At 37.9% G+C, this 12224-nt stretch overlaps 1 protein-coding gene across 1 annotated transcript in view; it reads right to left on the reverse strand.

Annotated features, from left to right (window-relative positions):
* The window catches only part of LOC121728943, a 41512-nt gene that overhangs the window by 12653 nt on the left and 16635 nt on the right, over window positions 1–12224 (reverse strand). The window contains exons 4-5 of the mRNA XM_042117284.1: window positions 6319–6404; window positions 3951–4058 (exon numbers count right to left, since the gene is read on the reverse strand). Of these exons, the coding sequence (XP_041973218.1) occupies window positions 3951–4058; window positions 6319–6404 (194 nt within the window). The remainder of the gene's footprint in view (window positions 1–3950; window positions 4059–6318; window positions 6405–12224) is intronic.

Consider the following 12224-nt stretch of genomic DNA (forward strand, 5'->3'; position numbering starts at 1 on the left):
CTATTATTATTATTATTATTAATTTAACAAGAAGAAGTTAGTTTTTTGTAGTTCTCAGACGCAAAGTAACGACAAAATGATATTTCGTGTCGCAGACAACACAGGCTGTTCACAGCTGTGTCACATAGTTATCCACAAACAAAAAGCGGTCCGTTACTAAGTTTTAAGACTCAAGAAACTTCCAACTATGTTAATATTGGGGCAAAATAATAAGTGAGTTGTATGTTGTGACGGTAGACAAATGTTTCTGTGAACTTCTTTTCGAGTTGGGCCAAACTAACTAGACAGACATTCCGAGCAGCTGCGCACGCTTAAATAATTTCGCGGGTCTATTCGACGTCAGTGGCAAATTACATAACAATCGATCCATATATTTCGTAAGATTAGTGCGTTCAATACAGACAAACAAACTCATATATTATTACTATCAGTTTAGAGTTTGCTTAGTTTTAATAAGTTAGAAGTATACATAAGTTATAAGTATACAGGCTACACTTCTAACTGCTCAACACTACAAGTATCACAATCATTTATGATTGACAATAATAAACTGTGGCTAATCCACCATATTCTTAATCGTGTAATATTCCATTCTGCTTTTTTTAAAATGGTTAACAAATGTGTAACCCAATATACAATATACTCAATTATACTATATCAACCCAATATACTATATCATAATATTATTAGGACAACCGACTTTAAGAGTTTGGACGAATGAACACGCGTTTGACTTTAGTTTAACATTTTAATATCATATTTTTATAATTTAATAGGCGCAGACTGAACTAAACAATGCAAGCTGCATCAATGTGACACGGTTTACATGAAATAGTGGAATCGATATTCCTTTACAACAAATAATATAAAACTAATCTTCTCATCTTAGTATGTGTTAGAAAGGAATTGGATCATCACAACTTCTTATTTGGGTTGGCATTGATGTAGTTATCCCATTAAGTCCTCAGGTAATAAAGATATTCCGTTACTCTCATAACCCAGTGGGACGGACGACCGACACGACTGGCGAGAAATTAGACCCAGGATCGACTTTTTACATGTCCGTTTGACAAATGATTTTTTTTATTATCAGATAATCAGGTAATCAGCCTACATTGTCCTAGGAAAACTTGGAAATAACATATTTCCAACGAGGGAATCGAACCCACGACCTCCGTGTCGCGAGCCACGCTCTAAACCACTGGACCACGGAATCGTCCAGTGGGACGCTATATCTGTATTATGTGCATATGCATATTATATTATGTTAGATAGGTCGCTAATGAGATATCATCAGTGATATTATGTTTACTATCCGCATCAATTGCTACGATTAACAAAATCAATATTCAAACAATTATCATTATAAACCGCATTACTAGCATGATCCAACATAAATACTTTTAAGATAAGAATTAGCCTCTATTATAGACACAATAGAGGCTAATGCTTATAAAACTAATTACAGCGCAAAAAATTGGGGAGTAGAGAGTAGAGACTACTCCCCAACTACTATTATTAGTTTTTCCGGAATCGTACATGTCGTCAAAATTTAATTCAATATAAATTTGGTATCAGAACTTAATTTATCTTCTTTCTGAAAACTGTCCAGTGTTATTTACATTGTAAATTTTATTTTTTCAAAAGGCAATTTTTTCACTTTTTTACTCAAAAGTGGCCCCGTGCGAGTTTCTTACGCCGGTTTTTCTCGCCGGGCTACTTCCCGAACCGGGTGGCAGGCAACATGTAGTTTAACGTTTTGAAAAGATTTGATTCAAATTTATTCAGAAATAAAACAATTTTTATTTATTTATTTATTTATTTATTTATTTATTTAGTGGTTTAAGGGTGAAGCGCTAAGAGACAGACAAACTTACACAATACACATTTTCGCTTTATCAGAATATAATATGGACGATAGGGCATAACGGTACGGTAGAACTTAGCTTATCTAACGTTTAAAATCTTTGGCTACGTCATAAAACCTTATGGGTCGATGGTAATTTACGATTATGATATTGTGCGGTAAAAATAGTTATATCGAGGACAAAGGGAGTATCAAGGGCGGGCGGGATCGATATTGGCAATGACACTCACCTGGTTACACGTAATGAGGTACGGTTAAGGCCTCGCTATGGTAAAAACCACGAGATAAGTCACGATGTTTCGTACTGAATGAATATGAAGTTTTGTTCTTCACGATATTTTATCTTGAATGAATATGAAGAATCTTCGTGATTGGTCTTTGGACCATAGAATTTTTTAAATAGATCAGAAATTTTTAGCTACAATTTTGATATATTTTTTAATAATAAATCAATGAATATTTTATATCAAACTTAAAAACTTGTGATTTAAAGCTGTGTAGGCTGACTCTTATACAGGACGACCGTGGCTCAAAAATGATTGTTCCAGTAACATAAAACGGGAGAGTGCTTATGCAAATTTCTAAGTGCCCCCCCCCCCCCTTGTGTAAGTAATTAATATTAATGAAAATGCCTGTCCGGCCGCAGAATACTAAACAGATGATAAAAAATTTGTCAAAATAATGTTTTATTCCACAGTCTCTTATTAATTTTATGACATTTTTACTTTTTATTCCAAATTTTTTTTTATCTAAAGTGACAAAGGCCTTCCTAACTTTTTGAGAGTTAGGCCTTCTAGCGATTGATTAAATAGCCCCCTCTAAATAACTTTAGCCTAGCAATAGTACTGTACTAAGCTGTTACTGTTAGGCCTCAGTGACAAATTACAAGATCGCGGCGTCTGTTCTGCATCCTTGTAGAGCTGCAGCTGATTTGCGCGTTAGCTACGAACACCTATTTAAAGTGTTAATTCAGACCACAACGTGACGAGGCGAGGCGAGACGCGGCGCGGAATTTTGTATGGATTTGACAGATTTCAATTGCGCGAGGCGATATGTCAATCTGTCAATGCAGTACAAATTTAGAAATGCGTCTACGCGCCGCGTTGCGGTCTGAATCAACCCGTAAAATCATCGAGCGTAGTCGGTGCTCTTCCGTTCCCCTCACACGTACGGGAACATTCGCGGCGCGGTACGAGGTACGCCGCAAGAACCACTACCACACCTACAACCGCCGTGGACGCTCATAGTTTCAAATTGTATAATCTCAAGTTTGAATATTGTAAAACTGGAATATAGTTATCAAAAATGTACAATTTTTAATTCATCTCTTATGTTCGACCGAACACAGCTTACCTTATTGGCATGGTCCCTAAGCGTGTTGACTAGACCCAGAGCGCCAAGAAGTGACACAATACAAGATGGCGGCTATTCTGCAGCTCTTTAGGGTTGTAACTATTCCTGGCATCTCACCTTATTGACGTGATCCCTCAGTATGTTGGAGTAAACCATGGCCATCGCCTCCAGCGCCATGCACGTCATGCAACCCACCACCTAGAGCGCCACATTACAAGATGGCAGCTATTCTGCAGCCTTGTAGAGCTGTAGCTATCATCTCACCTTATTGACGTAACCCAGAGCGCCAAGAAGTGACACATTACAAGATGGCGGCCAATCTGCAGCCTTGTAGGGTTGTAACTATTCCTGGCATCTCACCTTATTGACGTGATCCCTCAGTATGTTGGAGTAAACCATGGCCATCGCCTCCAGCGCCATGCACGTCATGCAACCCACCACCTAGAGCGCCACATTACAAGATGGCAGCTATTCTGCAGCCTTGTAGAGCTGTAGCTATCATCTCACCTTATTGACGTAACCCAGAGCGCCAAGAAGTGACACATTACAAGATGGCGGCCAATCTGCAGCCTTGTAGGGTTGTAACTATTCCTGGCATCTCACCTAATTGACGTGGTCCTTAGCGTGTTGGAGTAGACTTAAGTGAAACGCATGACACCACTCAGAGCGCCAACAAGGACGGCGGCTATTCTGTAGTTATGTAGAGCTGTAGCTATTTCTGGCATCTCACCTTATTGACGTGATCCCTCAGTATGTTTGAGTATACCATGGCCATCGCCTCCAGCGCCATGCACGTCATACAGCCCACTACCCACGGTACCAGAAACGCCACATTCTCCTGCAATAACACTGTATTAAATGGGTGTTGGGTACAAAACTATGTTATACATTCCTTTTTCCTTTATATACCTTTCTTCTCAGCTACGAATGAATACCATACAAAAGTAACCGAGTAAAGAAATGTTTCCACAAATTGCAAAACCTACGTGTACTTTACGTGGAACTTTCATCATTTCAGTTGGCTGTCAAACTTGGATAAGTCATACAATTTTGTTTGCTGCTTGCTTTGGTTTTATGACAAGAATTGATTGATCCAGATTTGACTGCTCCAATGTATGAGGCTTATTGTTCTATACTGATTTTATATTTAGATGCTTTACACCAATATTACATCGCCTATATAATATTCGTTTTTGTGATAGTACATCGCATCTGCATAGTGCATAGTGACCTGGATAATGGAAGAGAAACTTCAAGAAAGTCTTAAAAACTCTTGAATTTTTCCTGTGCAGTTCCAAAGAAACGGTATTTGTTTCCATCAGCTAATCCACTTGCTTCTGGTGCAATGTGTTAACTCAATTTCAATATAGAACAACAAATATTACTGAGCTGAAGTATACAAGGTACTCAGTCAAATTGCATGTGATCGTTTCGACGGCAAAGTTAGATATTTTCGATATAGCTAAGGGACCTATCGGACATTCAGGCGTTCAAGCGATCAGTTTTGGGTTCTTAGAGCCTGTTTCACCACTTTCTGATAAAGTCTAAAGATCTATTAACAACTTTTTTGACAGATTCTCCATACTTGATTTGTCAAGTTAATTGGTGCATAGCCTTATCAGGAAGTGGTCAAACAGGCCCTTAGTGTTGTATTACGTTATATAGAGATACTCACACAGGGGGATTCCTCCTGTTTGACAGACCGCTCGAACGCAGAACGCTTGAACGCATGACCGCTTTCTGTCTGATAGGTCCCTATGTGACGCAACGCTTGCAGTGCCAATGCCAAATTAAATCAAGCCCCAAACATTTTTGATATCATTTATTTTGTTTTTGAAATAATCGAATGCTTTTTGACTAAGTATTTATAAAACAAAAAGTAACTTATGTATAATGAAATCTAATTTAGAGTTTTTTTTATTTGATGTTTAATGTTTATCTATACATTTTGTATCTTTATATAAACTCTAACTAAAAATGAAACAATAACATCAACACTAAACGCTAATTCATTAGTAACTCATTCATAATACTTTTGATTTATAAACATTTAATTATAACTCTATTAAGCGGCAATCAAATTAAGTGGTCCTTAAAAACTTTCTATTACAGTGAAGAAGTTAATATTATTTTACTGGCGCAACAGAAGGCTGTATAAAGAGGAAATTAAATAAAGATGCAGGGGCGTAGCTACCGCCGTATCTGTATCTCTTATAAGGGGTCCCACGGGATATGGGAGCCTGTAAGGAAATATTATAGCATAAGCAAAAATTAACACAAACTTTCCAAATATTTTGTTTCGACAAATGACAAAATAAAAAAACAATTTATTTTGCTTCCCGCTTAAAGCGTGAGTTAAAAAGTTGGCAACGCGCCCGATGTAATTTCTTGTTTGACGACAAATCCTTCCTAGGGGGCTCCATACAAATTTTTGTACGGGGCCCCACTAAGGCACGCTACGCATCTGTAAAGGAGGCTCCATAAAACCGACATTATCACCTCGCAGCGTGTGGTCACTTTACTGCCGCTGTATTGCCTTCTTATAGACTTAGTTATTTAGGTATTAAGCCAAAGGAAAAATATTAAATTTGCTCATAGTAGCTGGTATTCTGGAATTTGTTTATAATATATATTGTACTATAGGTTCATAAAAAAAATTTTCGTATCACATTTTTTATTTTTTACTATTCTTTTATATTATTGCGAGTAGATTTTATTTTATTATCCGTGATATTACATAGGTACTTTTTTTCTTCTTACATCTACTGCTGATGAGATAAACTCATCAAGATGTGCCATTTGCTACCATAGCGAGAAATTGTTGATTCGAGTTATTTTAAAAATTGGAACAGATAATCTACTCATATTTAATTTTCTTACAATATATTGACGCAAGTAAAGCGTAGCGGTCTACGAATGAGATACGGCGTAGACTATAATGTCGTAGCACGTTCGTAGCGGTCTACGCTTCATGAACTATCCCTCTGGATAGGCGCTTAGGGTCGTCTTAGGGCGCTTTTCATTCGAAAAATTATCATTAAAATAAACTGGCTTTAAAAAATTCAAAAAATAATTATTGGATATTATAAAAAACTCACTTTATATATTCCATAGAAGAGGAAGATGCTGAGTACAATCATGAACATTTGCGTCCCTATTATAGCGAAGTATGCTATCTGTACACCTGGAACAAAAGAGCTAATTAATATTGTAACGACCCTATCTGTACACCTGGAACAAAATACCAAATTAATATTTGTAATATAATTAATAAAGCTGTGCAAGAGAGGTTAAAGACCTGAGAGCACTTCATAAAATGATAGTGCAAAATTTAGGGTTATGGCGAGGTTTTGCGATGCACTTTACGATGAGCAATTCAAAAGTTGCAACAGGCAACAAAACGAAAATAACGTAGGTCCTCGATCTGCCTATGAATGTATTTCTTAGATGGTATAAATTAACTTTATAAATGGCTTTCTAAATTGTCCACATTGTGCCTGTTTTTTGTTCATTAAGGCGTTATAGCGCAGTCAACAGCGAACGTGAGGCATCCCCGCGACGTATGTCCTCTCACCGTATCCAAAACTTTCGCTTTGTTCTTTAATGACAATGTTGGCGTTGCGTTCGTTGACGCATTTAATTATTGAATACGCCAATACAACAGTTTTTTTTATTATAATGCTCTTGTCCCTGATTTTTATTCGAGGGATTTATGTTCTGAATACAATTTATACTGTCCTATGTCTACACACTTATCTCCTATTTCTATTTTCTGTTCTGTTAATACTATTTACTCCTTTTATTATTTTAACACAATATAGCAAAATTTTTTCCCTGTCTCATCTTTTACAATTTCCTTTATGCTATCAACATTAATTTCTAGTCCTATTTTCATCTCCAGATCATATTTTGGCCTCGAGTATATTGGGCATTCTGTTAGAAGATGTGGCACATCTTCTATTTTACTAGGGTCACACCTGCACGATGGGCTCTCTTTGCATCTGAAGCGGTACAGATACCCGCAACAGTTACCACCCAATACAACAGTTGAACGAAAGAAGATGACTAAAATTGAAGACGCAAGTGCACAGTGTAGACCATAGACTTAATATATACTTTGGTGTAGACATAGCTATTGCGATTTGCCATGTATTTTTCAATAATATATTATTATTATTATTATTTTTCAATAATTCAAAACTGTCAGTCCGTCACCGAACTACAAGTCTGACAATTCAATGTGTACTTCTTTTGTAATAAATAAAGTTCCGTTGGTCATGTTGGTATGTGTCCTTATGAAACGTTTTAAGAAACTCTAAATCCAGTGTCGCCGTGATGGGTATCCGGACATTAGTCGGCGACAGATTTCATTAGTTACAATTAAGCACTTTGTAACACTGTGATCCCGAAACTTATTAAGGATCAGGGTTGCCAACCGTTAAAGATAGTCCCGAATATTTCTATTATTGTAATCCTTACGTTAGGATTAATTTAAACAGCAATACGACGCATTTCTAAATTGACAGATTTGTTGATATGTTGATTGAATTGATCCTTACTTACGTTAAAAATTCGAAGATGTATCTGTCGGTTACCTCTTCAAACCCAAACCGCTGAATTGACTTTTGATGAATTTTGGTATGGAATTATAAATGTACCCTGATAGATGTGAAAAGGTAAAGGATAGTTTTTATTCCGGAAAAAGTACGGTACTCGCGTGATAAACTAGTATTTGCGACAAACAGTTTTAAATAAGTTTATAGAGGTGAAACATTTTATACAGAAATATCGGCAACCCTGTTAAAGCACTGTCTACTGAAACGAATGTGTCGCGTAAAGACGTCATTTACTTCCACAATTGTGTCATTTATTTGCCCTTATTTTATACAGCGCGTGATTTAAACGGTAACACACTCCCTTAGAAATAAACCCTCGCCTCTAAAGACTCTATAAAAGAAATTCCGATAAAAGTATTCGTAAATACAAAAGCTCTCCACTTAATGGTTTTGCAATAATCTTGGGTGTAACAAACAGTAGCTGTTTGGCTTTTACTTTTTAGCGTTCCCTATTTCAGTCTCAAAACCGTAATTGTTTCGGCTTCGTATTATTATTGACATACTCTAGGTACATACATAAAATAAGAAATAAAAAAAGTTTTCTAGCAGTGATAGAGTGCAGGGCTAAAACGGCCACTTTGGAGAATCATAATTATTATGAATCATAATATTATGATTCATTTTTTTTAAATCGCAAAATGGTCACTGCGTGCAATTCACATGTCTAGTAATTCGCACAATTCATACTAATTTCACATTCGTCATATAATAGACATATTTATTATTAAATACATATCCATGGACCATGACCCAGGAACTTTGAAAACTTTTTGTTACGTCGGCGGGATTCGAACCCGACACCTACTTGTACTACCAACAGCCCAACTGAGCCATAGAGATCGTCTACTTAGGTACGTCTACATAGGTAAACTAAAAAAAACACGTGTACAAGCAGTATTGTACACGTGTTTTTAATAATCGTACCAGACCATAATTATTATTCTGTAATTAATTAATGAATTAATTATCTGCCTTACAAATTTTGATATATTTATCTTAAACTTATCAGTATGTTTCAATATTAAATGAGTTTGGAGAAATTACGAATAATTTAAAAACAGATAAACTGAAGTAAATATTTGTTAACATAATTATAACTTATCATTTAATAAAATCTTCGGTAATCTTAATTGGAATGTCGAGATTTGGAGTTTATTACAATTTTCCTAAAGATAAGACACGTTTACAAATTACATTTCATTTAAGACTACAAGAGACATGATTAATATACTAATAATTATGTACATGATATTATATAAATCATGTTGTTTGGATTTTTTCGTTGCGCTGAAATTCTTTTATTGTGCGGGAACCATACATTTTACCAAATTAAAAACTTGTACTATGTCCTTCCCATGGACTCAAAGTATGACGTGAATACCAAAGTTGAACAAAATGTGTTCTGCAGTTTTAACGCAAATTATCACACGGACATTAATCACGTGGAAATGTTTCGTTTTTCACAAAAAAAACTACCCTACGTCCTTTTTGTAATACCAAATATTATAAGACAAACAGAAACGCTTTCGCATTTTGAATATTATAAACCCATAGTAGCACTACTTATAAAAAAATGACAGTGTGTAATGCGTCGAGTTAGCGACCGGTCGTGCACCTCCGCGTTACACACGCAGCAAAAGTAATATTTTTGCGAATCGCGCGGCACATTGCCGCTGCACGTGACCATGGCGCTCGTGGCCGACGAGTTTCTGGCGTTTATCCAGCACGCCATCGACACTATGGACGAGGTCAGCATCATGCAGATCTGCAAGTCCTCCTTCTCCAGCGAGGAGATTTGCAAGGGCAAGCAGCTGCTATACGAGACGCTCGGACAGAGCGCGAATATGCCGTCGCGACGAAGAGACGGAACGGAAAGGAGCGTGCAGGACATCATCTCCCTGCTGAAGCAGACGGATCCTGATGAGGTGCCGGCTTTTGTGGCAAAGGAGCTCCACAAGCTGCCACCCGTCACATTGGACCACGTCGACGTCGTCAGCCTACTGAAGGACATCAGGTTCCTGAAGGAGGAGCTGGCCGGAGTTCGAGGTAGATTGCAGGCATCAGAGTCTACGATCAGTGACTTACGTATTGAATTATCGCAATTAAAAAGTGGTAATTCAATATGTAGGTCACCTGATGCTGATGCCGCATTCGTCACTACTCGTCGTGGCGCGCAAGCGAGCACGTTTAGCCCGTCAGCATTATCATCGGACGGGTCAACGTACACCGCCGCTGCCGCCCCCGCCCCCGCTCCCCTCCCGGTTGCGCCGACCCCGAGTCCTCAGGCGACTCAGAAAAACTTTGCGACTGTTGCTGGTCGCCCCGCACCTCCCCCGCGGGCGAAAACTAATGGGGCGAATGAGAGCCGCAAGGCTTCGAAGAGTCGCGAGACTGAGAGCCGCAAGGCTACGAAGAGCCGCAAGGTGGAATCTTCTCGGCTTGGCAAGGACGAAGGCAGGAGGTGCGATGAGGAGGGCTTCATACTGGTGGAGAGGAGGAAGAAGCCCGCCGCCCGCAACCATCGCGGCACCGCACCATATGTACCTGAGCTGCGTCTGCGGAGCGAGGTCCCCGCGACGCCCTTGTACATATCCCGCCTGCACTGGTCCATGGAGGTCCAGGATGTCGTGGACTACATCCAGAAGAAGACGACACTGCGCCTGAGGGTCGAGCGTCTGCAGTCTCGCCACAAGGTTAACTTTAGCTCCTTTGTGGTGAGAGTACCGACGAATCTTCTGTCGACTTTCGAGGCGCCGGAGTTCTGGCCGATGGATGTAGTCTATCGGAGGTTCCGGGGGAGACTCCGGAACGAAGCGAGTCACGTCGCCGGCAAAATGTGACAGTGTTAGTTTTTAAGTATATATAAAATATGTATGTTAGTTTTAAGGTATTTATTATATAATTATATGTATGTTAGATTTAAGGTATTTGTTATATGGGCCTCTGATGCCTGAATTAAATGATTTGATTTGATTTGAAACCGAAGCAGGACCTTTAGATAAGACGTTTTCTACATCACTTTTTTATAGAATCGCTCAACAAAATGTATAATAGATTAATATCTATTCCATACATTTTGTTTAGCGAAGTTGAAGTTCGACTTGTCTAATAATTAGACAAGTCGAACTTCAACTTCATTATACTATGCCGTCAATTCCATACATTTTGTTCAGCGATTCTATTAAGAAGCAACAAGGAAAAGTCTTGGTTTAAGGGCCAGGTTTTTATTGAGCGAAGTGGAACTAAGGACTTCACCTCGTTGTGTCAGTCCGTACTCCGGCCGTGCCGACTCAAGGAGTTTCTCAGCTCTTTCTACATTTCAAACATACCAAATTTCAATAAAAATCAATTCTGCGGTTTTAGCGCAAATCGTCAAAGCTTATTTCGTAGGAATCTATATCTATATATATTATAAAACAAAGTCGCTTTTTCCCCCATGTCCCTTTATTCCCTTTAATATTTAAAACTACGCAACGGATTTTGATGCGGTTTTCTTTAATAGATAGAGTGATTCAAGTTAATTTTAAAAAACACATTAATTAAATAGTGGAGAAATACTGTAATGTTGGGGTTTCTAATGTGATGTCGTAAATAATTAAATTTTTGCCGCTTACATTGCAAACGCAGGCTGAACCCTACGAGATTTATCAAAATAATGTACCAAGTATTGTACACATTGAAAAGGTCTACAGAAAACTCCGCGATGTATATGTCTGTCTCTTATGGATATCCCACAATAACATTTTTTTTGTCATTTATAAGAGCTTTATAAGAGCTTAGTTTTATAAGAGTACATTATAGTACTGCTTATAAAACTAAGCAGGTTTTTATTGAACGGAGTGAACCACAAACTAAGTTCCTTGAGTCAGTCCGTACGTGCCGGCTCGAGGAGATTCCCAGCTCTTTCTACATTTCAAACACTTAATTGCAGGTGTCTTTCACTTCATCTTTCAACAATCTTTATTTCGCTTGAACATTTCTTTAAGAAAACTTAACCTTTTTTCAAATGGAATCAATGCAGCCTAATGTTAGAAATGCAAAAGTGTCTGTCTTTCTGTCTGTTCCCTCTTTAAACTTAAACCACTAAACCGATTTTGCTGAAATTATTTGAGTCCCGGAGATGAACTCCTATAGGATAGTTTTTATCCCGAAAATGGTATAACGAGCGTCATCTATTGTTGTATAAATTCGTCTCTTAGGCCGTAGCCAAAGTCCCTTTCGTTAAAAACGATTACGAAATTCGTTATCAAAATGTATGGGATTTGACATTAGTCTTCAAAAGCGAAATTTCATTTAGCGATCACTTACGTCAAACCGCATACATTTTGATAACGAATTTCGTCATCGTTTTTAACGAAAGATACTTTGTCTAAGGGGGCTGAAATGGC

The sequence above is a fragment of the Aricia agestis genome, chromosome 7, assembly GCF_905147365.1.
Source record: "Aricia agestis chromosome 7, ilAriAges1.1, whole genome shotgun sequence".
NCBI lineage: Eukaryota > Metazoa > Arthropoda > Insecta > Lepidoptera > Lycaenidae > Aricia > Aricia agestis.